Source organism: Coenobita brevimanus, chromosome 18 (assembly GCF_032717465.1).
Source record: "Coenobita brevimanus isolate Jiangsu-jjx chromosome 18, ASM3271746v2, whole genome shotgun sequence".
NCBI lineage: Eukaryota > Metazoa > Arthropoda > Malacostraca > Decapoda > Coenobitidae > Coenobita > Coenobita brevimanus.
Window position 1 is genome coordinate 29,432,063 of NC_136971.1, and position 25,441 is coordinate 29,457,503.

General features: G+C 39.6%; 1 protein-coding gene across 1 annotated transcript in view; it reads left to right on the top strand.

Moving 5' to 3' along the window:
- LOC145391442 (uncharacterized) overlaps positions 1 to 25,441 on the top strand; it is a 338,100-nt gene that overhangs the window by 246,752 nt on the left and 65,907 nt on the right. Inside the window, exon 5 of the mRNA XM_080266055.1 lies at positions 24,563 to 24,646. Coding sequence (XP_080122181.1) covers positions 24,563 to 24,646 — 84 coding nt within the window. The remainder of the gene's footprint in view (positions 1 to 24,562; positions 24,647 to 25,441) is intronic.

A 25,441-nucleotide genomic window follows, 5' to 3' on the forward strand; every position in this document is an offset into this window, starting at 1 on the left:
TACTGTGTTGTTGAGTGAAGACGAAGGGGAGCTGCAAGGCTTGGTGGATGAGTTTGAGAGAGTGTGTAAGAAACGGAATCTAAAGGTGAATGTAGGGAAGAGTAAAGCGATTGTCTTTGAGAGAGGTGGAGTTAGTGAATGTACAGCGAGGTTGGATGGTGAGGAATTGGAAAATGTGAGTACGTTTAAGTACTTGGGTAGTGTGATGAGTAAGGATGGAGGTTTGGAGGGTGAAGTGCTTGAAAGGGTACAGCAGGGAAGAAAGGTTGCTGGCTCTTTGAAAGCAGTGATAAGAAACAGGGAAGTGAGCATGGAAGTGAAAAAGATACTACATGACAGTACTGTGATACCAACTCTAACGTACGGAAGTGAAGCTTGGACATTGTTGGAAGGACACAAGTCAAGAGTGAGAGCAGTGAAAATGAGTTATTTAAGAGGAGCCTGTGGAGTCACGTGGAGAGACAGGCTGACGAATGAGGATATAAAGGAGCGTTGTGGTGTGGATGTGGATGTGATAGGAAGCCTTATGAGGAACACACTGAGGTGGTTTGGCCATGGGGAGAGGATGGAGGGTGAAAGACTGACGAAGAGAGTGTATGTGAGTGAGGTGGAGGGGGGAAGACGGAGGGGGAGGCCGAGGATGAGATGGAGGGATGGGGTGGAGAGGTATATGAGAGAGGGGGGTGTGAGTTGGGAGCAGGGCAGTGAAATGGCGGGGGACAGGGCGACTTGGAGGCGATTTGTTTGTGGCCACTCCAAACGGGATTGAGGCGTCTGGCAATAGATAGGTAGATAGATATGTGGAAGACCTTGCTCCACCCAACTCCAGGTGGGGATAATGCCTGGCCCCACATGATCCCTCTCCCCCCCTGCATGCCATTTTCTTGGCAACTCACCTGTTAGCAGTGACCTGGCCAGTATAGACATGTCGCACCACGGTCTCTCCTAAAATGCAGTATAGTGCCACAGGGGGTGACCTAACACCCCCAGAAGGAGCCCACAAAGGAGCAACGACAGCACGCTGGGACTCGGGGCGACAATGACATAAGTCCACCCGGGCCGCGCACCCCTATCACCCGGAGCTCGCCCGCCGCCACCATAGTAGGATTACAAGACTACCCTCTGGGTGAGCCTTCTCTAACCAACATCAGGGTGGAGCTGTTACTCGAGCTCCAGTCAACACCCCTGAGACGGCCGGTAGCTGCTCAACCCTCCTGAAGGAGATGGTCTGTAGCCACTCTGAGGGAAAACAGGAGATGGTCTGTAGCCACTCTGAGGGAAAACAGGAGATGGTCTGTAGTCGCTCTGAAGGTGTCCTTTCCGAGACAGCCTGTAGCCGCTCTGAAGGTGCCCTTCCCGAGACAGCCTGTAGCTGCTCAACCCTCCTGAAGGAGAAGGCCTGTAGCCGCTCCTGCCTTTGTCAGGAGACGGCCTGTAGCCGCTCCTGCCTTTGTCAGGAGACGGCCTGTAGCCGCTCTGAAGGTGCCCCTGAGTCAGCTTGTAGCTGCTCCCTTCTCCAGGCCACGGCCAGTAGCCTGGCCTTAGCGATGGCCTGTAGCTGCGCCCCTATAAGGCTACAGCCAGTAGACGGGCCCTATGGTAGATGGCCTGTAGCTGCTCCTCCGTCAGGTGTTGACTCCTGTTCACCAACCTACGACTCAGAGGGAGTCCCCAGCCTGGAGGAGTACTGGAGAGGCCCCGTGACTTCCCCTGGCCTCTTCTCCCTGCAGCTGAATCTGGAGAGGACTCACCTGATGGACCCCGATGTAGGCCGGCGCCGCAGCCCCTTCCTGATGGTGCCACTGAGCACCGGGGACTGCAGCCCTTGGGACCCCGCAGGACCCCCGGGCGGGACCTCCCTACACCCAGACGCTGGAGATCTTCGTCCTCCATCAAGCGCCTGAGCAAGAAGTTCAGACAGTTATTCTGCCCCAGCCCTGAGGGCCGTTCTCCCTCCCCAAGCCCCGAAAGCACAGGCCTCTTCGCCACCCCCAGCCCAGGATGAGAGAGGATGCCCCTATAGGTGATCCTGTGGCCCCTGAACACAGGCCTGCAGCGGAACCCAGCCCCATCAGTAGTGAGGCTGGGTCACCTCTGCCGCCCTTGTACCTGACCGCCACGACACCCAGACCCGAAAGGAGTGACAGTGAAAGCACAGTGCCTGTGGCTTAATGATCTGAAGGCAGAGCAGTGAATTAACCATATAAAGGAAGTCAGTGAGAGAAGCACCAGTGACAATATAAAAATAGTGTAGTGAATAAAAGTAACAGTGAAACCCTGAACATGGCCTAGCAGTGAAATACGGATCTATTACAGTGAATACGCTACCATCTGATACCGCCGCATCGTACTAAAATCATACACAGATCTCATTGTTAAAGTAATAATTGCCAACAGTGAAATAGTACCACCCACTCCACAAATATGTAAAACTTGGACTTCCTGCAATAATAGTATATAAACCTCTGCCCTAAGTGCTATTCACCTTGCCCGACCTTGACCTGGGTAGTATCCTGAGCGATACTAACAACCCATATCCAGGCCTAAGAATTATAATTGTCCAGTGTATCTGTATTCGTGACATCTACTCGTTCCGCTGTAGAATTTAGTGATACACGTGTAAGGTTGTTGCCTATGGTTTTTGTGTCGTGCCTCTCTCCTATTTGTCTAAGCTCCGGCCTAGAAAGAGAGCCCAGCCATACACTTGGCGTTAGAGGGACGGGAAGCCGACCCTAAAACACCTAGCATTATATCTTCAATGACGAAATTCAAGACAAATGTGATTCCCGAGGTGGAGGACAAAGGAAGAAAGAAGCCAGAGGAAGAAACAAGAAGTGATGAGGCGGTAACGTCGTAAAGGAAGGTGCCATATGTTGATGTTTTTGGTGAGTGAACAACGCTTATATCGCCTATATTATTGTGTGAAAACCAATGTACTCTTATACTACATATAAATTCGTATCAAATAAAAAAATATTTACGTATAATTAGTGATTTGGAATAGCTACCCCTCCCAAGAAAATGTCTTTTCTGGAGCCTGGCATGAGAGAACACGGTACCAAGGTGGAGGTACTGTTACTTGTACTGTATTTGGTATTTCTAAACTCAGCTGAGCACTTTCTCTCTGAATTTTTGATGTTTCTCAAAAAAAGCGGAGGTTGTAGCCAAAAAAAAGCTTTTCAAAAATATGCCAGGATTAGGGGTGGTCAGTGGTAAAAAATCTGCCAGGATGCGACGGGCTAAAGAAAGTGAACTAGTTTTTTACCTACATGTGTGGAGAAAATGGATTTACACATATATACATTACACACACACACACACACACACACACACACACACACACATATATATATGTGTGTTTGTGTGTATGTGTGTGTGTGTGTGTATATATATATATATATATATATATATATATATATATATATATATATATATATATATGTGTGTGTGTGTGTGTGTGTGTGTGTGTGTATTATATATATATATATATATATATATATATATATATATATATATATATATATATATATATATATATCATCATGAGCCATAACTAGTCCACTGCTGAACAAAGGCCTCCCCCAACATTTTCCACGAATTCCTTGACTGAGCCAATCTTTGCCATGTTTTCCCTGCAAATTTCTCTATCTCATCTCTCCATCTCCTGTCTGGCTTTTTGCTGCTACGCTTACATTTTCTTGGTGTCCAGTCCGTAAGCCCCTTGCTCCATCGGTTATCCCTGACTCTTGCTATATGGCCTGCCCACCTCCATTTCTGTTCCTTTATAACCCCCACAATATCTTTGACTTTAGTCTGCTCTCTTACCCAAGTTGATCTTTTCCTATCTCTTAAAGATATTCTCAACATTGACCTTTCCATTGCTCTCTGAGAACGGATTAATTTATTTTCCATCGATTTTGTCAGTTTCCAGATCTCACAACCATACGTCATAGCTGGAATTATGCATTCGTTATATACTTTTCGTTTTATACAAACTGGCAAGGTACATTGCATAATGTCTCTATGTTTACCGGAAGCTTTCCATCCCATTGGAATGCGTCTTATTATTTCTCTATCATGATCTTTCGTTAATTTTAGTACTTGTCCCAAGTAGTTGTACTCCTCAACCTCTTCAAGAATTACATCACTTATTCTGATGACGCTCTTTGGTGTTTGTGGGTTAAACATTACTTTAGTTTTACTTCAGTTCATCTTCAGTCCTACTTTCAGACTTTCTTTGTTCAGGTAATTTAACATTTCTTGCAATGCCTCGCTGTTTCTGAGATTAGGACAATGTCATCTGCAAATCTTAAATGGTTTAGCTTTTCTCCATCAATGTTCACTCCTTTGTTTTCCCAGCCTACCTTTTTGAAAATACTTTCTAGGCATGCTGTAAATAATTTTGGTGAAAATTGTATCTCCCTGACGCACGCCGTTTTCAATCTTAATTTTTTCTGAGTCCTTATGTAATTTAACTCTAGCAGTTTTCGAGCAGGTTTACAATGTTCTCATTCACTCTTTGTTCTCGCAATGAATTTATAATTGCTATGTGCTCCACTGAGTCGAAAACCCTTTCGTAATCAACAAAACCTAAGCACAGTGGTTTATTATATTCTATAGTTTTCTCAATTAGCTGGTTCATTGTATGTAGATGATCAATGGTCGAATACCCGCTTCGGAATCCTGCCTGTTCACGAGGTTGGTTTTCCTCCAAAATTCTGTTTCTGTTATTCTGTTCGTAAGGACTTTAGTGAAGAGTTTGTAAATGACTGATAATAAGCTAATGGGTTGATAGTTACTAAGATCTTTTGAGTCACCTTTTTTGTAGAGTAAAATAACTATTGCATTACACCATGTTTTGGGAATTTTCTTCTGTTTTATGCAGTGGGTATATATGTGAGCAAGCCTATTTTGTACTTCTACTCCGGCATCCAAAAGTAAATCTGGTACTATTCCATCTTCTCCCGGAGCCTTCCCTCTTTTCATATTTTTAAGACAAATATTTACTTCTCCTGGTGTTACCTCAGATATTTCACTTGTGTCAACTGAAAAGTTAGCTATTGGTACTACTGTCTATGATGCATACAGCTCTTTGTAAAATTCTTCAACTCTCTTCACCATCTTATCTCTGCATTGAATGATTTCACCGTTTTTTTCTTTCAGTGTCATTTGTTGCTTTCCTAGTGCCATTTTGCTTCGGACCTGTTTCAGACTTTTTCCATTTTTGATGGTTTCTTTGATCTGATCCTTGTTTCTCTTTCTTTTTTCTTCTCTTTGTCTTGTTGATAAGCTTATTTAATTCTGCTCGTTCTATTTCGTCTTTCTGTCTTTACTTTCACTTCCTTTCGTTTTTTCATAAGCTCGAGTGTCTTTTCTGAATACTTCTTGGCTTTGGTTGTATTAGGATTTCCTACTACCTCTGCTGATTCTCTTAGCACTTTTGTTAGTCTGTCATTCATCAGTGTCACATTCAGCATTACTTAGAGTCTGAAATCTGTTCCTTATTTCCAACTGACAGGCTGCCTTGTTTTGTTTTACTATTAATGGGCATATCTTTTGATCTTTAATAATTTTCTTTCTTTCATTTCTGAAATTGAATATGGTTGTGCAACCCACCATTCTGTGATCACTACCTATATTTACTTTGTTGATAACTGTGACATTTGTGATCGTGTTATTCTTATCTGCTATAATGAAGTCGATTTCATTCTTTGTTTCTCCATTTGGGCTTCTCCAGGTCCACTTTCTTCCTGTTCTTTTGTGGAAGAATGTGTTCATTATTCTCATGTCAAACATTTCAGCAACATTTACCAGCATTTCTCTCCTCAATCATTCCTTTCTCCCACTCCAAATTTTCCCATACATGCTTCTCCATTTTTCGACTTCCCAACTTTTGCATTGAAGTCTCCCATGAGTATAGTATATGTTGTCTTTTCTTCTTCCGTAATCTCAGAGATGTCATCATAGAATGTCTCTATTTCTTCTTCTGGGCTTTGAGAAGTTGGTGCATATACTTGTATGACTTTCATGGTATATTTTTTGCATAGTCTAATGACAACAAATGCTACTCTCTCAGATACACTGCTGAATTTAACAATGTTGTCTGCAAGATTTCTGTTAATTAGAAATCCTACACCACTAACTCTTTCATTTTCCTTTTCTCTGCAGTAAATTAGGTGTTTGCTGTCTTCGAGCTGAATTACTTTTTCTTCTTTTCTGTGGATCTCACTCAAACCTACAATATCACAACTAATGTTTTCCAGTTCAGTCATCAGGTTATCAAGTTTGTAATCTTCTGTGAGGCTTCGTACATTGTATGCATAGATCTTCATCGATTTCAGTTTCTTTAACATCCAAGAGTCTAATTTTCCAACACAGTGCCTACTCACTTTCCGTGGCACACTGCCTGTAAGCACAGGAGGCAGTGCGGTTGGACCTATAGTAGACGATGATCCTACAGGAACGCCCGTCAAATCATTTGCAATAGAACTCATGTTTGGTTGGGAGGATTGTGGCAAATAATCTCACCTCCCTGCCACATAGTTTCTGGTGAGAATTAATTTTTCTGCCACCTTATTCGTTGTATTTGGTGGAGCCCTATATGTCTATAGGGGGTCCCATGGTCCGCGCCATCTAAAATGGTACCTTGTATATCTACAAGGCCTTCCCCTATCCGCCACCCAGGGACGCGCCAGGTAGCAATGGGATCCTGCCCCTGGAGATATATATATATATATATATATATATATATATATATATATATATATATATATATATATATATATATATATATATACATATATATATATATGTATATATATATATATGTATATATATATATATATGTATATATATATAAATATATATATATATATATATATATATATATATATATATATATATATTTATATATATATATATATATATATATATATAGAGAGAGAGAGAGAGAGAGAGAGAGATATAGATAGATAGATAGATAGATATATATATATATATATATGTATATATATATATGTATGTATGTATCTCTCTCTCTCTCTCTCTCTCTGTATATATATATATATATATATATATATATATATATATACAGTGGTGGGCAACGCAAACCGGGAAGGACCTTGTGCAAGCACAATGCACAGTCCACAGTTCACTACCTTGTGCATGCGCATGTGCGCAATGTGACAAATATTTAGCTTGCGCAATGTCACAAAGCGCAAGCGCAAAGCATTTGTGTATGTTTGTGGGAATTACTGTAAAATATTGATATATTTTAAAAAGATAACATTCTTACTTACTTTTATTTATTATTATTATTATCAATTATTTGTAATTTGTGCAAGTGCGCAATCTATTATATAGCTCGCGCAATGTCGCTAAGCATTTGCATATATATGTGGGAATTACTGTAAAATGTTGAGATATTTTTAAAAATTAGCATACTTACTTTTATTTATTATTATTCTATCTATCTATTGCCAGACGCCTTAATCCCTTAAGGGGTGGCCACTGGGCACGAACAAGCAACAAATCGCCTCCATGTCACCCTGTCCCCTGCTATTTCACAGCCCTGCTCCCAGCTCACAACCCCCTCTCTCATATATTGTACTTCTCCACTCCATCCCTCCATCTCATCCTTTGCCTCCCCCTCCCTCTTCCCCCTCCATCTCACTTACATACACTTTCCTTGTTAGTCTCTCACTCTCCATCCTCTCCATATGACCAAACCACCTCAATGTGTTTCTCCTAATGTTTCCTGTCACATTCACATCCACACCACAACGATCCTTTACTTCTTCATTTGTCAGTCTGTCTTTGCATGTAACTCCACATGCTCCTCTCAAATAACACATTTATTTCCATAGCTCTCACTCTTGACTTCTGTCCCTCCAACAAGGTCAGAGCTTCACTTCCATACATTAGAGCTGGTATCACAATACTGTCATGTAGTAACTTTTTCACTCGTGGAAGTTAAAACACAGGAGTGAGCGGGCTGTGAAGCGGAGGGACAGGGAAATGTTATGTTGCCAGTTTTTCTTTTATCTGCATTTTCGCAAGATGTTTTATTTAATAATTCATTATAGATATACAACAGCGTGTGTAATTCCTTACAAAAATCATTAAAACATATCATTTAAATGAAATATCCTCAGCTTAATAAATTATTAGGCTGTGGATATTAGATTTAAATAACATGTTTTAATGATTTTTGTAAGGAATTGCATATGCTACTCTTAATAAATAAAGTATTTTTAAATTATTATTATTTACTACTGCTACTATTAATAATTTAAAAAATATTAAAATACATTATTTCTGTTGAAGCATTTTAAGAAATGCTACTACCCTCCATCTCTCCTGCCTCCCCCAGAACCCTTGTGACCCCGCCCGAGTCTCCCCCATCTCTTGTCCAGACATACAGGAAGCTCCCAAGACCACGTGTCCCTTGGACTGCGCAGTGCGCAATCCACAGGACAGGTGTGCATTGTGCAAGGCAGGTGCGAAAGCACAATATTGCGCATGGTCTCGTGCGGTGCGCAATGCGCGAACGATATTCACCGGAGCACAATGGTGCGCAACTGTGCTTTGTGCAAGTGTTTGCGCACCTGCCCAACACTGTATATATATATATATATATATATATATATATATATATATATATATATATATATATATATATATATATATATATATATATATGCGTGTGTGTGTGTGTGTGTGTGTGTGTGTATTAACAGTGGTAAGCAGGCGTTACTCAAGTAAAGGCCTACGATCGTGCATAGTGGCCTGGGATAATGAATGGGCACTTTCACGATGGGAGAAGACTGCTGGGGTCCCAATTCATTCACTGAACCTATATTCCTCTGTGGGTCTATTTCTCCAGAGATGTAATTACAACCCTGACCACCCCACCAATCCGTTCAGTTGTACCTAATACAGATATGGTTTAGTAGTAAAAAAAAAAAAAAAAAGTAAACTCTCCGGTAATTGGCTACTATGTTTCCACCATAATGACTTGATCATTTCTTATTAGTTCTAAAGTGGACACCACTTTAGCAACTGCGATGAGCACATCTAAATTCGTCGTAAAGTGCTACAACTGTTAGGATATTTTAGAGAGTTATCTATGTATCCCCATCGATTTCCATAGAGATAAGATATATATATATATATATATATATATATATATATAATTTTCCTTTATACCCAAGGGGCAAGCAGGGTTCAGCAGTCGTGGATTGTTATAAAAGGTTACGGCAGATCATTTTAATCCTTGGACCACCAGCAACAATGTCCAGGTGCACAACCTTGGAAACCAACTACTATAAGCTGGGAATCAAAGGTGGCTTCCAAGATGGCTGCCGTATCCATAAATGTTCATAAGGTCGTCAAAATTTGCCGTAATTTTAAATGTAACAGGTTTTCTGCTGATACACCTTTACCTGTAATTTCCATATAACAGTTAAAATGGAAACTGATTTTATCGGACGTCTTTTCATACAAATTAGTTGTTTTGTGGGTGATGTGTTATATATCACACGAATGATGAATAATTTATACTTTACTATAATGACCAGAAAGCACCATTATCCCTGAAGAAGTCCATGTAGCGATCGATGGCACTGGGTTCATCGTTTGTCATTTGTGGGAAATGAAAATTTCTCTGTCATTGCATTTAGATACCAACAAACAATTCTCAGTGAGGTCCCAGCTAATGCAGTGGCTGTTCACATGTGTTTTGATCGATACACAAGTATCGAGAAGGAAACACCAAGATAGATGAGGACTGATAAACTAAAAACAGTAAAAATACTTGGTGTGTCAGACTAGTACACAGCACCAGATCCTTCAGAGTTCTTTGCTTGCATTACAAACAAAGTACAGTCACTTGCCCACTTGTGTCATAAATGGTATCAAGATGAATTCCAGTCTCCAAGTCCTGGTAGCACCAAATTTTATCTGAGTGGTGGTTTCAGTGAAGAAACAAAGTCAATAATGTATCAAAGTGGTGTAACTTCAGACCCTGCCCTTGAATCAACACACGAAGAGGCAGATTCTCGTGTTATTTTGCATGTCCTTTATAGTTTTCAAGTACACAAAGATGATTAGGTTGCTCTTCATTCAAGTGATACAGATGTTCTTGTCCTCTTTATATACTGTATTCTGCATCCACCAAGTTGAAAGTTCTCCCTGAACTTTAGGTCAAGACAGCAACAGACAATTACCTTCCCATACATGACATAACCAAAGCACTGCAACCACACCGATGCATCTCACTTCCATTTGGACAGTCTAAGTGGCAGGGATAACACCAGCAATTCATTTTTTTTACCAGCCAAATGGGATGTTGGCAGCAAGCACGAAAATTCAGTTGGATGCTTTGGAAGACTGACAGCGATGGCAGTGTTATCATAACTATAGATGTTATCAGTCATGCTAGGAAGTTACTTGTCACCGTCTACACGAAGAATGCCGAGATGTCAAATGTCTTTTAGACTGAAATTCGCACTAAAAAAAAAAATATCCAATGTTTCTTAGACTGAAATTCGCACTCAAAATTTTTTATCCAATAAGACTACTATTCTCAAGCCCCTTCCACATACTGAGGATGCTTTTATGCAGCACCTGAAGCGTTCTGCCTTGCCAGTATCATTGACAAAACATCATACATTGCAAAACTTTGCATTCCTTCGCTGGATAAATATGAATGAACAGTAAAGCAAGCAGAACTTGTGTCAGTTCCAGTACGGCAGAACTGAGGTCACCAGAGATGTCAAAATCCCTTTCTTGTGGTTGCAGAAAAAGTTAATTAAGAAACTGTTCATGTGCCAAATGGAATATTCCATGTTATCTTGCCTGCAGATGCCGTGGAACTCCAAAGAGCTGTTCCAGAGTTCAGTACTTCCAAGAAATTGAGGATAGTTCAGACTCTGATTAGATTTTTTATGAATAATGTATTTCCTTCTTCTCAGTTTGAACAGGATAACCACTATACTGGACTAATTCTCAGAGTTAGCTTTTTAGTGGTTACAACGGTTGTGCTATATCGTACTCACAGAAAACTGTGCTATTGTGTAAGGATGAAATATTTAATTGTTTGAATACTGTCAATGATGATATAGGTGCTTATGTTCATGAAATGTTCAATTATTGATATTTCTCCGATGTGTGATGTTTATACATAAAGTAATTGTATTCGTTTTAAATTTCTCAGTCTTTACAAGTATAATACACTTTCTAAAGAGAAAACAATTTTTCATTTTAATTAATTATTAATATTTTGCAGTTTTGAACATATTTTTTTTTTTTAATTCTGAAGCTAAATAATATAGTATGACCTTAAAAACAGAACTATGATTATATATAATTTGACAAATTATCATCATATAGTAAAATAGATAGGATTGGCAGTCATCTTGAATTCCCAGCTGACAGTAGTTGGTTTCCAAGGTTGTGCACCTGGATATTGTTCCTGGTGGTCCAAAGAATAAAATGGTATGCCACACATTTTAATAACAACCCATGTCCGACTGACTGGAAAAAGTGGCTTTTGCCCCTGAGTATTACCTTCCCGAAACATCCCTTCTCTCAACGTGACCTCTTAATTCAGTGAGTATATTCAGATCTGTCTCATAAAGGCTTACTAAGTGGTGGCGTAATGCTACTCATGAAAAACTGGAAAATTGATAAAAGTAGGCATATAAAATAAGGACAATGGGTACATTAGTTAATAAGACCAAGAAACATATCTGGCCTCCCTCAGCACTCCCACTGGAAATTAAACCAGCTTACATGAAATCAGAATAATGTCAGCTGATGACACAACAATCTTTTTCCTCTCTCAGTTCGCCAAATACGTTCTCGCTCATTAAGCGAGAGGAGGCATGTGTGTGTGTGTGTGTGTGTGTGTGTGTGTGTGTGTGTGTATTTACCTACCGTAATTGTATTATAGCTAAATGTGTGTGTGTGTGTGTGTGTGTGTGTGTGTGTGTGTGTGTGTGTGTGTGTGAACATAATAGATAAAACTGGTTTTATATTATCCAGTCATACCCGCAGAAGGTGGAAGAACTGAAGGACGGGTACAGTGTAGACTTACTTTTTTTTTTTTTTTTTTTTTTAAGAATATGTTCATAAGTGAACATCACAAGTCTGTGTCAGAATCTCACCTAGTAAGTTCAACATTAATGTTTTTTTTTTATTATTTATTTTTTTATTTTTTTATTTTTTATGACACGCTAATTTTGGTCCAGGGACTGACAGTAAGCAAGAACGAAAGGGATCAATATGGATAACACTCAGTGAAAGTTCAAGGTCTCTGGGCAAAGTCAAAGTTGGACCCATGTGTTTGTGTATGAACAGAACAACTAAAACAATTTTGATCTAACTGGGACCAACGTGGTGGAGGGTTGAGGGTCAATCAAGGGGCTGACCTATAGTTTTTGAGGACAATAAGTCAAAAGTTAAGGTCACATTACAAGGTCAACTTAGTTTTTTTTTTTTCCTTATTTAAACCATACTTTGTGGAAGAGTTTAGGTCGAGACGAGAGAGAAGGAGTTCAGTATATGAAATCAATTAAATGTCAAGGTCACAGGGAAAGGCCAAAAGTCAAGGACACGTAGAAAAATCAACCAAAACGATTTTCATCCAATTTAAACTTTGTGGCAAGAATCGGGCTGACGCAGAGATGAATAGCTTCGTTTTTCAGATAAATCTGTCATACATCAAGGTCAAATATTCTGCCCTATAATTCAACCATTTTTTAATCGATTTGGACCAGACTTGGTGGAATAGTTGAGGGTAAGCCACGGGTAAAGATATTTGTAATGAGCCAGATCTCATCCGATTAAAACCAAAGTTGGCAGAAGAGTTAAGGTTCAAGCAAAGTTGAAGCAATTCGTTTTGATCAGCAAACAGCCAAATGTCAAGGTCACTGTCACGGGGTTTTTATAATATCACGGTAATTTTTAAAATAAATGCTTAAATATTATTTAATTGATATTAATATTCAATAATATTAAAGAGCAGGGACAATGATTGTCTTGCTACATCAAGCAATGATTACTCATACTTTACGCTGCTTCTTCGCACGATTCTCTACGACGAGAATTTATAAACTTTCTCAACAGTACACAGCAGAGACTAATTACGCACAAATGCTGAATTAGTACCGTTAGCCTCTGGAGAAAGTTACTTCACCCCTGATAATAAATAACTAATACTAACATCAGGTTCTTGCCGATGCTTAACTCCTAGAAGGCACAACGGATTTTAAGTTAATACAACAAGACTGGTGTAAGTACCAGTTATGAATAGTAAAACGTCTATGCAAGCTAGGAGCTATATGGAAAATAAGCTTAATTTGGAGAAATGAAACAAGATTTTACTTTACATTAAGCTCAAGAAAAAGAACTGTTAAATTTATTGATTACAAAAAAATAAAATTAACGTTACAATTCAAATCAAATTAATGAGACCGCACTCACTCACTCACACAAAAGCTAAATACTTATGCCTAGGAAAAACACCTTAACTAAGCTCTTAAAACTAGGATTATACAAAAAGGAAATACCGGTCGATGAATGCTGTGTATCACCCGGGGGGTGGGAGTACTGGGCAACTGTACTAGTGGAGCTTGGGTGCTAGCTGACCTCTCACACTTCTTGAGCACAGGACCTCTCTCCGTCAAAGCAAACACTCGACTGAGTAAGTCGTGGGAAAGAAAAGCGGAGCACTAGGCCGCATTTTCTAACGGTCGAGGCAAGCAGGGGCGAACAATAAAGAAACAATAGTATCGCTCAGTACAGCACTTAGTGACGTGCATTAAATCGGTCACTTTTGAAAACAGTGACGAATGTTTTGAAAAGTATACCCCGAAATGGAGAGAGAAACGGTTAACTGAGCGATACACAGTGAGTTTTCCACTAATAGTTCGTGGCTTCTCACAAAAGGGAAATGTCGCGAATTTGATTCGTGACAGTCACCTAACAAAGATATAAAGATATATATTTGGTTGTTTAAACAATTGGTGGGGGTGGATGCTGCACTTTCTATGATATTTTTGTTCTGGTGATGTGATGATAAAATGCTGGAGTATAGCTGACGTTTGTATAGTACCATACGCAATGCTTGAATCTTTTGGTGCATATTTATGCTCATCTATCATGTGAATGTTGCCAAGGACTTTGGTTGGTTTCATACCCGTTAATGATTGGACTATGGAAGCCTATCCCAGGATCACTGTGACTCGAAGGTGACAAGGGATTGTCTGTTCCCATTTTAGGCAAACATTGTGGGGAAAAATATCCTGTGTACGACGAAAGCGACACTGAAGAATCAAGATGAACAATAACAAGATATTCATCGCCACTAGGAATGCTCTGAATATGAAAAACTGTGAATTCCTTAATGCAACTGCAAATGCAATGATGGGTGGGAGCAAATGGTCTGAGAGAATATTGAAAAAAAAGTGGAATATGAGAGAGAGAGAGAGAGAGAGAGAGAGAGAGAGAGAGATCTGGTAGTACGGGCAAAAGTGGAAATGTGAAAGGGAACGAAAGGGCAAAGCATGATGATGATTATTCGTGTGTGTGTGTGTGTGTGTGTGTGTGTGTGTGTGTGTGTGTGTGTGTGTGTGTAATTTTAATTTAAAAATTCTGTTGGTAGGGAAAATTACGTTACTATTGTTTTTGTTTTCAGTATCGTGCCAAACTTGACTGTGAATGTATAAAACTGCACTGCTGTAGAATATTACATATGGCTACATGGATACTGATTGTGAACCAGTGAGGTTGCTATCTACCAGCTGCAGGCAGCATTTCGCTGGGAACATATATATATATATATATATATATATATATATATATATATATATATATGAGAAACACACATTACACGCGTTTGTACGAATGTTTTTTATGCTCCTGACCGGGAATTGAACCCCAGACCTCTAGACAGAAATCAGACAATGATGCCAGGTGCGCGGAGGCACCTGAATTTTTTGACAAACCAGGTAAATGCATTATGGGAAGATATACAGTATTTCGGTCACAACACATTAGGATTATTGCTTAGCCCCACGCAACTCGGCATATAACATTGTGTGTGTTTTTCCAACATATAATTACGCTCGTGTTGTGTCTGGGTTAGATTAAAACTGCTCTGTTACTTACCGAGTTGCGTGGGGCTGAGCAATAATCCAAATGTGTTGTGACTGACATATATCCTTCCATAATGGATTTACCTGGTTCGTCAAAAAATTCAGGTGGCTTAATTTATATCACGCTGTGATGGAGTGGCATCAGTGCTTGACTGCTATCTGGAGGTCTGGGGTTCGATTCCCGGTCCGGAGCGTAGAAAACATTTATAAATATATATCCTTTTTAGGTAAATTAACATTGAGTGACAAGCCTAATGGTTTCCCATTAGCGAGAAACCCATTGCATTCTGGGTGGTAATCATTTAACCAACCCATACGTGTTCCCTACGTGCCAACAAGTGGGTTGGTGGAGGCTTAATGCTTTTCTTCGTAAAACAATTAAAGTTAAACGGGCAAACCTTACGGGATTATTGCGTCTGTCTGTCTGTCTGTCTGTCTGTCTCTCTCTCTCTCTCTTTCTCTCCAATATATATATATATATATATATATATATATATATATATATATATATATATATATATATATATATATATATATATATATATATATATATATATATACAGTATATATATATATATATATATATATATATATATATATATATATATATATATATATATATATATATATATATATGTCGACTCGCCATACAGCCTTCATGACAGGGTTCACTGCAGGCTGAATGAGTCGTAATATAAACTAAATCGACCCCACATGACCTTGATCTTTGAACCTTTGACCTTGCTGACCGAATCAGTTCTTTGTCCCTTCATCATGTATCACAGACAAAATGTACAGTATGGTCGAAACTCGTCGAGAGGTTCAGGAGATATTGTGCCACACCCATATGATCTTAACCTTTGATCCTTTGAACTTTCTGATCTAATCAGTACATCATACCTTCATACGGTATCAATGACAAAAGGTAGGGGTTCAGGTGATTCCACGCCACACCTACAGGACCTTGACCTGTGACCCCTTGACCTTGCTGACATAATCAATTCATCGTAACTTCATACCGTATCACTGAAATTCACTGAGGGGTTCAGAAGATGTCGCACCCACAGTCGTATAACTTTGACTCTTGACCCCTTGACCTAGCTGACCAAATCAGTTCATTTTCCCTGCATACTATATCTGACTCAATTTGGTTGAAATCGGTTGAGGGGTTCAAGAGATACCACCCCCACCCCCATATGACCTTGACCTTTGGCCCCTTGACTTTGCTGACCTAGTCAATGGACTGACCCTTCATACAGCATCACTGACAAAAATCCGATCTAAATCCGTTGAGGGGTTCAGGAGACATAACACCCTCAATGATAAACTAACTCGACCCCATATGACCTTGACCTTTCACCGCTCGACCTAGATGACCTAATCAGTTCATCATGTCATCATACTACATCACTGGCAAGTGTGGTGGAAATCCATCAATGGGCTTCAAGAGATATAGCGGCCAGAGAAGTGTTGCTGATGCGTGGACCGTGGCACGTGCATGGACAGACCAATCACTTAATGCCTCCTCCACCACTGGTGGGCACAAGCATAATAATAATGATAATAATAATAAAAAATAAATAAGTAAAATAATAATAACAATAATGACAATAATAATAGTAAAATAATAAAACAAAGCACCATAGAATTATATAAATAGCTACTACTGGCCATTGCCTACCAGAAGACGAGTCATTAAAGGACCTTGAAATCACTGATCTTGTGCATGTCAGCTTAGGTCATCACAGTCTGTAAATCCACCAAGTATGGTGGCTCTAGCATCAATCGTACAGGGACAAGTACATGACGTCTGGGGTATCTGCAAAAGTCCCAGTTTTGTACTATAGGTACTCAGAAAATAATCAATCGATTGGAACCGTTCTCCATTCTGTACTGCGTCTGCCTTAAAGCTATACTGTGGTAAAATTTCAGCTACCTAGCTGAAGTGGTTCTCGAGATAGCTTGCCTGAAACACTTTTCTGTGTTCTGAATGCCATCTGGAGATCTGATTGACGAATTGCCACCATATTTAGCCCCCCAAAGCGGCCAGCTGTCCAACTAAGTTGACCAAGTCTGAAGACTCTAGGCCAAATAGCCTTTGATATATCGAAATTTTCGAATGAGAAATAATAAAAATAAAAATAATAATAATAATAACAATAACAACAACAACAACAATAATAATAATAATAATAATAATAGGTCAAAATAATAACTAGAACTCTGAAGCTGCCCTACGGACAGTCAGTAGTCTCCACCTACTATTTCTTAGTGACCTTGACCCCACTGTGGACAACTGGATTTTTTTTCCCCAACAGCGATTGTCCTTGCCAGAACACATAACCTGGTCCCTTCAGATTCCCTGTGGTCTCCGGTTCTCCTGGAATCGTCGGAAGACTCTGAGACTGGAATAATAATACATAGTTACGTATTTTTATTGTGTAACAACAATAAGTAAACTTGCAGTAAGGTGTGTGTAATATGGACAAGATTTGAGGACCCTAAGCTAACTTCTTGTGTAACATCAAGAGATCTGACAAAGGTGTCTAAGAACGCATGTGTCTGCTATTGTTTCTTACAATGATCTTGATCCATTGGGGAGATTTGGATTTTTTTCTATCAGCAATGGCCCATGCCAGGACACATAACCTGAGCCCTTCAGATTCTTTGTGCAGTCTCCAGTTCTCCTGGAATCGTTGCGAAACTCTGAGGTGAGAATAACAGTAACTGAAACTCTGTAACAGTCCTATGGACAGTCTCTAGTCTCCACCAACTGTTTCTTTGTGACCTTGACCCCATTGGGGAGATATTTTTTCTATCAGGAATGGTCCATGCAAGGACACATATCCTGGTCCCTTCAGATTGCTTGTGTAGTCTCTGGTTCTCCTGGAATCGTCGGGAGGCTCTGAGGTTGGAATAATAATTAGTTATGCCTTTTTATTGTTTAGCCACAATAAGGAAGCTTTGTCATGTGGTAAGTGTAATACAAATAAGATCTGAAGACCCTAAAGTAATTTCTTCAGTGACATCAACAAGGGATCTGACAAAGGTGTTGAACACATGCATCTTCTACTGTTTCAAACACTGGCCTTGCCTTTCCTGGAATAGTTGGGAGACTCTGAGGCGAGAACAACAGTGATAATACCAGTGACGCCAATAGCCTCCACCTGCGTAGTAGGTGGAGACTAATAACTGGAACTTTCCAACTGTCTTGTAGACAGTCACTAGTCTCCACCTACTGTTTCTTACAATGACCTTGACCCCACTGGGGGGATTTGGATTTTTTCTATTAGCAATTGCCCTTACTAGGACACATAACCTAGGCCATTCAGATTGAATGGACACAACCAACTTATTTCATTCACAACATAATACTGATATGAGTCTTTCTGACATTCCCTTTAACCCGCCACGTTCCGAGGTTTTCCGCACCTCCGACATCCCCCAGTCCCGAGGTATTTTCGAAACATTTTTTTTTGGCTAAAACCTTTGCTTTTGGTGAGAAACATCGAAAATTCATAGAGAAATCGCTCACCTGAGGTTTAAAATAACCAATCCAGGTAGGAGTTCCTCCTTACCTGACTGGGTTTTCTAACATGCTGGCACCAAAGAAAACGAGTTCTATGGGAGGGTAACTATTTTATCCACTCATAAACGGTATTTATTTATTTACTTGGTACGAATGTATATGTAGTATGAGAGTATATTGGTTTTCAAGCAGTAATAAAGGCATTATAAGCATTGTTTCACTCACTAACTAATCACCATACCTGGCCTTTTTTTTGCTACATTACCTGATCATTATTTCTGGCTGTTTCTTCTACTAATGCTATGTAAACATTGTCCTCCACAATGTCATCGATTGGGGAATCACTCTGGCCCTGAATATCTTTACTAGCCAGGTCACTGGTAACAGGTCCATTGCCGAGACAATGGCGTGAGGGAGGGAGGGGGGAGGTTATGCTGTGTAAGGCATTGTCCCTGCTTGGCATCTTGTAGAGGAAAAGAGGAAGGTGTCCCGTGTATACATACGAAAAATCACACCCGAAAATTGAAAATTGTGCAAATTAGGGACCTTGCAATTGCACGACGTACTGGTACGTCGCCGGGACTGGCAAATGCAAATCAGTGCAACGTACCCATACATCGACAGGACGGGGCGGGTTAACAGCGTCCAAAAGGATTTGGAATTTTTTTTCTATTAGCAATCGACCATGCCAGGACACATAACCTGAGTCTTTCAGGTTCCTTACACGGTCTCCAGTTCTCCTGAAATAGTTGTGAGACTGAGCAGGAATAATAATAATACCAGCAAAAACAATAGTCTCTACCCATGTAATAGGTGGAGACAGATAATAATAATAATAATAATAATGACAATAATGATGGTTATGATGATGATGATGATGATGATGATAACTAGAACTCTGTAACTGTCCTGCAGACAGTCACTAGTCTCCACCTACTGATTCTTACAATGACCTTGACCCCATTGGGGAGATTTGAAATATTTTTAAATAAGAAGAAAAAAAAATCAAGAATCGGTCCACCAAGTTTCATTTCATTTTCAGATTATTTGTTCAGGTCCCGTAGAAATTTCCAGGGGACAAGACCACCTTATCTCGTTGACACCATAACATTGATATGACACTTTCTGACATGCCCTTCAACTGCGCAAAAAGAATTTGGATTATTTCTTTCTGTCAGCAATGGCCCATTCCAAGACACACAACCTGAGCCCTTCAGATTCCTCATGCAGGCTCCGGTTCTCCTGGAATCATTGCGAGACTCTGAGGCTGGAATAATAATAATACCAGCAAAAACAATAATCTCCACCTATGTAATAGGTGGAAACTAATAATAATAATAATAATAATAATAACAATAATAATAATAACAGTGACAATAGTAATAGAAATAATACTGACAACCTCAAGAAATCTTTCCACAGGGATGTTGGAAGTTTTTATAATAATAATAATAATAATGATAATAATTATAATAATAATAATAATAATAGTAATAATAATATACCTGAAACATAGACTAGTCACAACATTCCTCGAAACCCAGCAGTCCTATGCACCGACAGATAGCATCCTACATTTTCATTTGCCCGGGCAATAATACCGGACCGTCTATACTTAGACATGCGAAAACGAGGACACCGATATTCAGGATTAGCAAAACTGTAACAGATGGGCTGATTCGTCGCGTGCAGTCGTGGCTTATAGAAAACACAAGGTTTCAAGAAATTATTCGTGAAAGATGTAAAGTAAGGAAATTTGTTGTTGAAAGAGCAAAGAAAGTCTGCAAGGATGGTACGGTCACACAGGGAATGGATATTAGTGGAGTAGAGAAATTGTTTTACAAGAGTGAGTTGATGGATAGTAGAAGGCATTAAAGCTCCATCAGAAGGTAGATGATTGGGTAAGTGACTGTGTGTAAGCAATGTAAAGAAATAAAAAGGAAGCAGACGAACTGACGAAGTACAGAAAATGAATGAAATATGTACTGTTCATAGAACTCCATATGACAAGGGCTGTATCTCAATTACGGCTTGATAGTCAGCCGATCAGTCTTTATCCCACAGACACTATTATGTATGAATTTCTTAATCTTTGAAGCGGAGCCTAAATAAAATAAAAATCAACGTTACTGTATATCTATGACCCATTTTCCTGACAAATCTTAGTTCTTTTTTTTTTTTTTTCTAATCACGCTTTTTGATCAATATCATTCCGTATATTACTGAAGAAAGGTAATGATAATAATGAGGACGAGGAGGAGGAAGAAGATGAAGATGATGACGGACTATCCATAATTATAGATAGTGAGTGGTGACGGGAGAAAACAGACATAATTAAAATAACAAGTAGGTGATTATATCTTTATGGTGATGTAAGACTGCAGGTTACACAGGGGTTGTAAACGAGATGGAAAAAGATGGTTTCATGGATATAAAAAAAAAACATATATGCAAAAAGAGGGTTATATTGACGCAAGAGGACACAAGATGCAAGGTGACTCATTAACTGTCATTGTTCCCGTGTGGGAACACCTGTTACTGGGATTATGTTACTGATGAAACTTAATTTGAGAGTGATGTCATTTATTCACTCTCATCTTAAATGTCAGGACCAACTGCCTAGCCCCGGGCTCCTACGCTTCTCACAGGGCAATGAGGGGTAGGTTGATGGATGTATGGATGTCATTTATTACGTTTATACAAGATCACTTTGGCCTAGCTATGGTACTGATACTCGTTTGGCTGCCTCTGTCTGTGTCCAGTGCTGATTTGAATTTCCTTGAACTTATAAGCACGAGTGTCATGCTAAATAGTTGTATATTTTGATAAGTACTCTCACGGATATCGGTGAAATGCTCATATCAAACAAAAGAAAAATGTATATTCTTTTACTGGATACGCCCAAAATTTTTAAAAATAAGATTAACTTTCAGATATTATAAAAGCAATTAATTTGTTCCCAAATGGGAACAAATGCAGTCTACATGCACGTGAGCGAGGCATTGTCGGTATGCAAAATGACTAAAAAATAGTTTCAGTACTTAATTTATCTATTCATAACTGAAAAGGGCATACGATTAATTGTTATCAGTAAGTGAAAAATACTGTGTATCAAACTAGTGGACTTTAGGAAGGCGTGGGGATGTGTAGATCATTTACAGCAATCGTTATAAGGTGACTGGTGAAAAAGGCATTTAGAGGAGGTAATGAACTTGCATGCTGCTGTCATAGATAAAAAAAACGTGAGGCAAAGAAGATAGACAAGGAATGAGGAAAGTGTTGAAAATGTTCAGTAGATGGGAAACTGCTGAACGCTGTCAGGAGTATATATAAGGACATAAGGGCTGCAGTGCATGGAAAGTGAACTTAGTGAGTTCTTTAATAAAAATACTGGACTTAAACAGGGATGTCCCATGTCTCCATGGTTATTAACTGTATATATAGACTGTTAAAAAAAGGTAAAGCAGTGGATGTTCAAATGCCCCTAATGAGAGAAGGTCAAGTTTGGAAGCTGTCTGCTCTGGTGTTTGCTGATAATACTGTTTTCTTAAAACTGAAAGGGGAGTTACAAAACTTGGTAATGAGTTTGGAAGTGTCTGCAAAATGAAATATAAAACTGAACGTAGCTAAGATTCAAGTTTCGGTCGTTGAAAGAAGTGGGGAGTACATAGTCAGGCTGGATGATCAAGTGAAGGAAAATGTGAATGCTTTCAAGTATATAGGAAATGTGATGAGTAAGAATGCAAGTTTAGAGGGTGAAGTGAATGAAGAGGTAAACCATGAAAGAAACGTTACTGCTCCACCGAAAATAATGGTAAGATGTAGGTGCACGTGTAAGTAAAAAAAAAAAAAAAAATCGCTGCGCATCGGAATTCTGATCTCTACTCTATCGCATGGACGTGAAACTTGAACCTACTTGGAGGGATGAAAGTCATGGGTGAGAGCAGTGGAAATGAGTTATCTTAGAGGAGCAAGGGAAGTCACCTTAAGAGGCAGCAGACAAATGAGAAAGTAAAGGATAGGTATGGTGTTGATGTGAATGTGTTAGAAAGCATTAAGAGAATTACTCTGAGATGGTTTGTCCATATGGATAGGATGGAGAATGAGAGATTGACAAGATGAGTGTTTGTGAGTGAGGTGGAGGGGGGAGTAGAAAGGGATGACCAAGGATGAATGGAGGGATGTATTGGAGAGGTAAATGAGAGAAAGGGGTGTGTAAGTCGGAGAAAAGGCAGCCAGATGGCGGAGGACAGGGTGACATGGAGACGACTGGTTTATGGTCATCCACTACGGGATTAAGGCGTCTGCTGATAGATAGATAGATAGACTGGTATATCTACAAGGAACAGTGCATTTTCTGAACAAAATCAAGGCATTCTTTATGTCGTGGTTGATCATCCGATCCAGCCATTGTTCCCTTTTGGGAACATGGCGTATCTGACATACTATAATGTACTTTTACATATTGCGGGACGAGCATTACTTCATAAACACTATTTCAACTTCTGTCAGAGAGAAAAGCACTTCCGTTAAATTTAGACATGGTTGGCCTTTAATGGGTTAAGAGGAAGGGGTTCATGGGAATATGAAATGAAAATGGCCAAAACTTGGAAAAGGGTATGGAAAAGAATACAGGAGTGAGCACTGAAAGAAGCCAGGTTTGGGGAAACCTTTGATTAGGTGTCTGGTAAGGGACAGAGTGTATAGCTTCTCATTAATACAGACACGAAAATACAGCGCTGTAGAAAGTAGTGGCGCTTGTGAATATATATATATATATATATATATATATATATATATATATATATATATATATCACCCTAGCGTCCAAGACGGTAATATTGTCTACTGAGGGTCCCGTCTAGGAGATAAACGTCTTGGACCAACACAAGACCTTATGGAAAAAATTAATATTGTAACAAAATCTGCGAAAAGTGCCCCTAAAAACATCAACCTACTCCTATTTTGGCACCAAAACAAATTTCCTCACCTTGAAAGTGTGTGTTTCTGAGCTTATCTCCAGCTTTGCAGCTCAGTTACCTCCAGCTTAGTGGCCTGAGGTAGATGGCGTCGCTTCAAGGGGTTAGCAGACGGTTTCTTAGGCCTGGTTACTTAAGGAAAGGCAATGGCCTACGAGCAAATGTTGAGTGCAACGCTCGGTAAGTGTGTCCACGATGCTCTGGTGAGAGACAAAAACAAACCCCGCTTGCTCATCACGTGACCAGATGTCATTATTTTATTGGACAACATCTGAACCACGTCACACTGCCGGGCGCGGGAACAATGTTGGATCGGGTGAGACCGTCATAGCTGTGTTCTCCTCGGATTTTGGCCGTTATGAACCATTGGTTCCTTATTGGACGTATGCAACTGTATTACAGCAATATTTTGGATTATTATTTATACTCTCCGTCTTGGGCACGAAACGTCTTGGACAAACCCGTCTTGGATGCGAGGGTACTGTTGTGTATATATATATATATATATATATATATATATATATATATATATATATATATATATATATATATGTTCCGAGCAAATATTGCTCCGAATGTGTCGTCTCCTACCTAAAACATGAGGGACAAGCACCCTGCGACTGGCATGAACCAATTAATGAGTGGTTGATGGATAAGATCGAATCAGTGAACATTACAGCGCATAACTTGAATGACTTTCACATACAAAAGTAATTCCTGAATAAGGGTGGTTTGAGCTGGAGGGAGGGCAGTCTAATGGTGAGGAGAGGGCAATATAGAGGTGAATTTGTTTTGTGACCCCCCCCCCCCCGTGAAAAACAAGCCTGACAATGAATTAAGTGATGCTGGAGCTAAAACACCAAACATAATCCTCCTCTGTTCTTTGGCGTCGACAGGTGGGGTCGGAGTGGGTGTCGCCGTACGGGAATGCTGTCCACCAGGGTTACACAGGACTCTCACTACACGTCCCGGGAGAGCAGGTGCGTGCACAAAATTGTATATCATGCTCTATGCACGTAGAAGCTTTCCTAACGTCTCTTTCATAGTCATTTATTTTCCATATTACACCTTCATTCTTTATGATTCCTATGTTTTGTACTACTGACATAGTTTGCATAAGTTACCATACAGGAGAATATTACGTGTTATAAGCAAAAATATTCCGGTAAGAACAGGATGCTGGGGAGCGTCCATAATCAACGGGAATGTGGGCCAATGAAGCACGTTTTTTTCCCGATTGGCTTGTTTACAGTCAGTAACAGTTCCGCCACGAGGCTCCAATGGCAATGTTCACACATGCCCTTCTGATTCTTGGTTATCTTCCTTTAGGAACTTCAGTGAAACCTTTGCCACTGCACATAATATTTTAAAGGCTTTCAGAGTCTGACACGTTTCTATTCTTCTATCGTTGACTTCATCTCATATTCTTTTTGGTCGTTCTACAGCTGATCTTGTTGGCTGCTACTGTTCTTCCCCTAAAGCTATTACTTGTGGTGTTCCACAAGAATCTGCCCCTTCACTAGCTCTCTTCCTTCCGACTCATATTTTACCTTCGGAACTGCAAATCATACCTTGTCCACTCATACACTGGCAACCCCATATTTCACCATTCTACCTACTTCTCACAACGTTCAACACTGAAGTTGCCTCAACAGACACTGGATGATACTTACGCATTTCTAGCTTTTGATTTGCTTTATAATATTGTGGCTTGGGTAACTATATATATATATATATATATATATATATATATATATATATATATATATATATAT